At 56.9% G+C, this 3320-nt stretch overlaps 1 protein-coding gene across 1 annotated transcript; it reads right to left on the bottom strand.

Moving 5' to 3' along the window:
- Positions 1–502: 502 nt before the first annotated feature.
- LINGO4 (leucine rich repeat and Ig domain containing 4) lies at positions 503–3320 on the bottom strand. Its single transcript, XM_077920450.1, has one exon. It carries the CDS (start codon positions 3311–3313, stop codon positions 1523–1525), a length of 1791 nt encoding a protein of 596 aa, XP_077776576.1. The 5' UTR covers positions 3314–3320; the 3' UTR covers positions 503–1522.

Here is a 3320-nt window from a genome sequence, read left to right as displayed (position 1 = left end):
GTGCCCCTGAAGGACCAGGTGCGCAGCCTGGGAGTCATTTTGGACTCACAGCTGTCCATGGAGGCACAGGTCAATTCTGTGTCCAGGGCAGCTGTTTACCAGCTCCATCTGGTACGCAGGATGAGACCCTCCCTGCCTGCGGACTTTCTCACCAGAGTGGTGCATGCTCTGGCTATCTCTCGCTTGGACTACTGCAATGCACTCTACGTGGGGCTACCTTTGAAGGTGATTCGGAAACTGCAATTAATCCAGAATGCGGCAGCTAGACTGGTGACTCGGAGCGGCCGCTGGGACCACATAACACCAGTCCTGAAAGACCTACATTGGCTCCTACTATGTTTCCGAGCACAATTCAAAGTGTTGGTGCTGACCTTGAAAGCCCTAAACGGCCTTGGTCCTGTATACCTGAAGGAGCGTCTCCACCCCCATCGTTCTTCCCGGACACTGAGGTCCAGCGCCGAGGGCCTTCTGGCAGTTCCCTCATTGTGAGAAGTGAAGTTACGGGGAACCAGGCAGAGGGCCTTCTTGGTGGTGGCACCTGCCCTGTGCAACGCCCTCCCAGCAGATGTCAAAGAGAAGAACAACTACCAGACTTCTAGAAGACATCTGAAGGCAGCCCTGTTTAGGGAAGCTTTTAATATTTGATGCATTACTGTATTTTAATATTGTGTTGGAAGGCACCTAGAGTGGCTGGGGAAGCCCAGGCAGATGGGCGGGGTATAAATAATAAATTATTATTATTATTAAAGCCCTAAATGACTTCGGCCCCAAATCCCTGAAAGACCCCTGCCTTCCCCACTAAGCCTCTTAGTTGCCAGCTTGCCAGAGGAGTCCCCCTTCGTTCTTACTCCCCCCTCAGAGGTTCGGGGGTGGCAGCCTGGGAGAGGGTCTTCTCTGTGGTGGCCCCTCAGCTATGAAGCTCCATCCCCACAGAGGTGCTCCTGGCACCTTCACTAGACAGTTTTCGTCGTATGCGGATGGCGCACCCTCCTTACCTTTGACACCTGATACACCTGTAGATAATATTATGACTCACGCTAGCCTTGCGATTGTAATTTGTTGTAATTTGTTTCTGATATTTTAGTTCAAATTGTGGTGACCCGCCCTGGGTTCTTATGGCCATAGGCAGTTAAGAAAAGTAATAATAATTCTCATATGATAATAAGAGCCTCCTGGATCAGACCATTGGCCCATCTAGTCCAGCATCCTATTCTCTCAGGGGCCAACCGGATACCCGGATTCAAACACAAGACCAACTCTCCCTTTCTATGGTTTCCAGCAACTGGGATTCAGAATTATCACTGCCTCTGACTAAAAAGCATCCATTTTGGTTCTAAAATTATCTGGGAGCAGGGGCAGGGAATCTACACTTTTCTTTGGCAAACGTTACACTGTCGGGGGGCCAAAGAAGCAGGAGAACTTCGGTGTAAACTATGAAAATCAAAATGGCTTTCTTTGGTTCGTAAAGCACTGGCATTCCAAGAGAACCAACATGGCGGCCTTCAGACGTTGAGCTGGTACCTCATCTGGGTTTATTGGCCACCCTTTTGTGCCTGTTCGTTACGGCCTTGTAGCCCCGGGAATATCGGGGTACGGCGTTGATGATGTGGTGCTTGGCGTTCCCCCTGCCCTTGTTCCAGAGGGAGATGAAGACGAAGCAGATGGCCACCGAGCAGAGGAAGGGCACGATCCCAATGGCCAGGATCCCCACCAAGGTGCCGACGTCAAGGAGGAACGGGAGGGCAGCGCTCGAGGCGTTGAGGGCGCTGGCGTTGACCCTGACAGAGAAGTTGCTGAAGACGCGGAGGTGGGCCCACATGGTGTCGTTCCCGGCGGCGTTGCGGGCCACACAGAGGTAGGCCCCACCATCTTGAGGGAAGGCGTGGTGGATCCTCAACGTGCCGTTGGGAAGGACCGCGAGCCGGCCCTTGCGGCTGGCGTCCAGGGAGACGTTGTGAGGAGACACCCAGGAGATGGTTGGGGGCGGGTCGCCGTCGCCTTTGCAGGTCAGCATCGCCCGGCCGCCCTCTTCCACGCTCAGTCTCTGAGGAGGGGTCTCCTTCTCGATGGTGGGCTTCCTGCAGGTGATGTGCCCAGGAAGGATGTCGGAGAATTTGCGGAAGACCTTCCCCTCGCCCGTCGAGTTGGTGGCGCAGACGGGTTGCCGGGCCTCGAAGTTCAGCCTCCGCTGCCTGCGAATGATCCAGAGGAGGCGGCAGTCGCAAGCCAGGGGGTTCCCGTCCAGCCGTAGGACCTCTAGGTTCCCCACTGAGTGGAAGGCGCCCTCCTCAAGCGTCCGCAAGCCATTGCCCGAGAGGTTGAGGACGCGGAAGTGGACGAGGCCATGGAAGGCGTGGGCCTGGACGGTGGCCAACCGCCCGCCCGTGAGGTGGAACTCCTGAAGGCGGGAGAGTTCGGCCAGCTTCCTCCCACGGAGGACAGAGATCGGGTTGTGCGAGAGGTCGAGGAACCGGAGGTGGACCAAGTGGTGGATGGCTTTGTAAGGCACCTCGCGGAGGTTGCACCTGGTGATGGACAAGGCGGTGAGGTTCAGGCCCGTGAGGCTATGAGGCCTCAGCGCCGTCAGAGAAGGCCACCGGTGGATCTCAAGGACCTTGAGACGATGCAGTTTTTGGAAGGAGTGGTCGGGGACGGAGCCGATGCTCAGGACCTTGAGCCGCAGCTCCACAAGATGGCGGAGATGCGAGAGGGCTTCCGTCGGGACACCGGTCAAGTTGCACTTCTCCAGAGTGAGTTGCCGCAAGCTCTGGAGGCCGCTGAAGGCCTGGGACGAGACGAAGATCAAGTGGTTGTCTCCGGCCTCCAGCTTCCGTAGGCTGGAGAGGTCCTTGAAGCTGTGGTCTTGGAAGAGGACAATCTCATTCTCGCTGATGTCCAGGACGGCGAGGCTGGGAAGCCCCGTGAAGACGCCAGAGGGGACCATCTTCAGCTTGTTGCCCGTCAGCCGGAGGGTCATCAGCCTCTTCAGGCTGTTGAAAGCGCCCGGCTCGATGTTGGAGAGGGTGTTGTAGCTCAGGTCCAGCTCTTTCAGAGCCTGAAGGCGGGAGAACATGCCTTGCTGAAGAGTGCGGAGGACGTTCTGGCTCAGGTCCAGGAGTTCAGAATCCGGAGGGATCCGGCCCGGTACTGCCGTCAGGTTGCGGCCGTTGCAGAAGACAACCTTGTCCTGGGACAAGCACCTGCACCGCGAAGGGCAGGTGTGCCTGGATCCCGTCAAGAAGGTGCCTGGGATGACGGTGAGCAGCAGCAGCAGCAGCAGGGGCCACCATTTTGTCCCGGGGGAAGCCTCCATCTTGCTT

This window comes from Podarcis muralis, chromosome 16 (assembly GCF_964188315.1).
Source record: "Podarcis muralis chromosome 16, rPodMur119.hap1.1, whole genome shotgun sequence".
Classification (NCBI taxonomy): domain Eukaryota; kingdom Metazoa; phylum Chordata; class Lepidosauria; order Squamata; family Lacertidae; genus Podarcis; species Podarcis muralis.
This window is presented reverse-complemented; position numbering and strand designations above follow the sequence as displayed.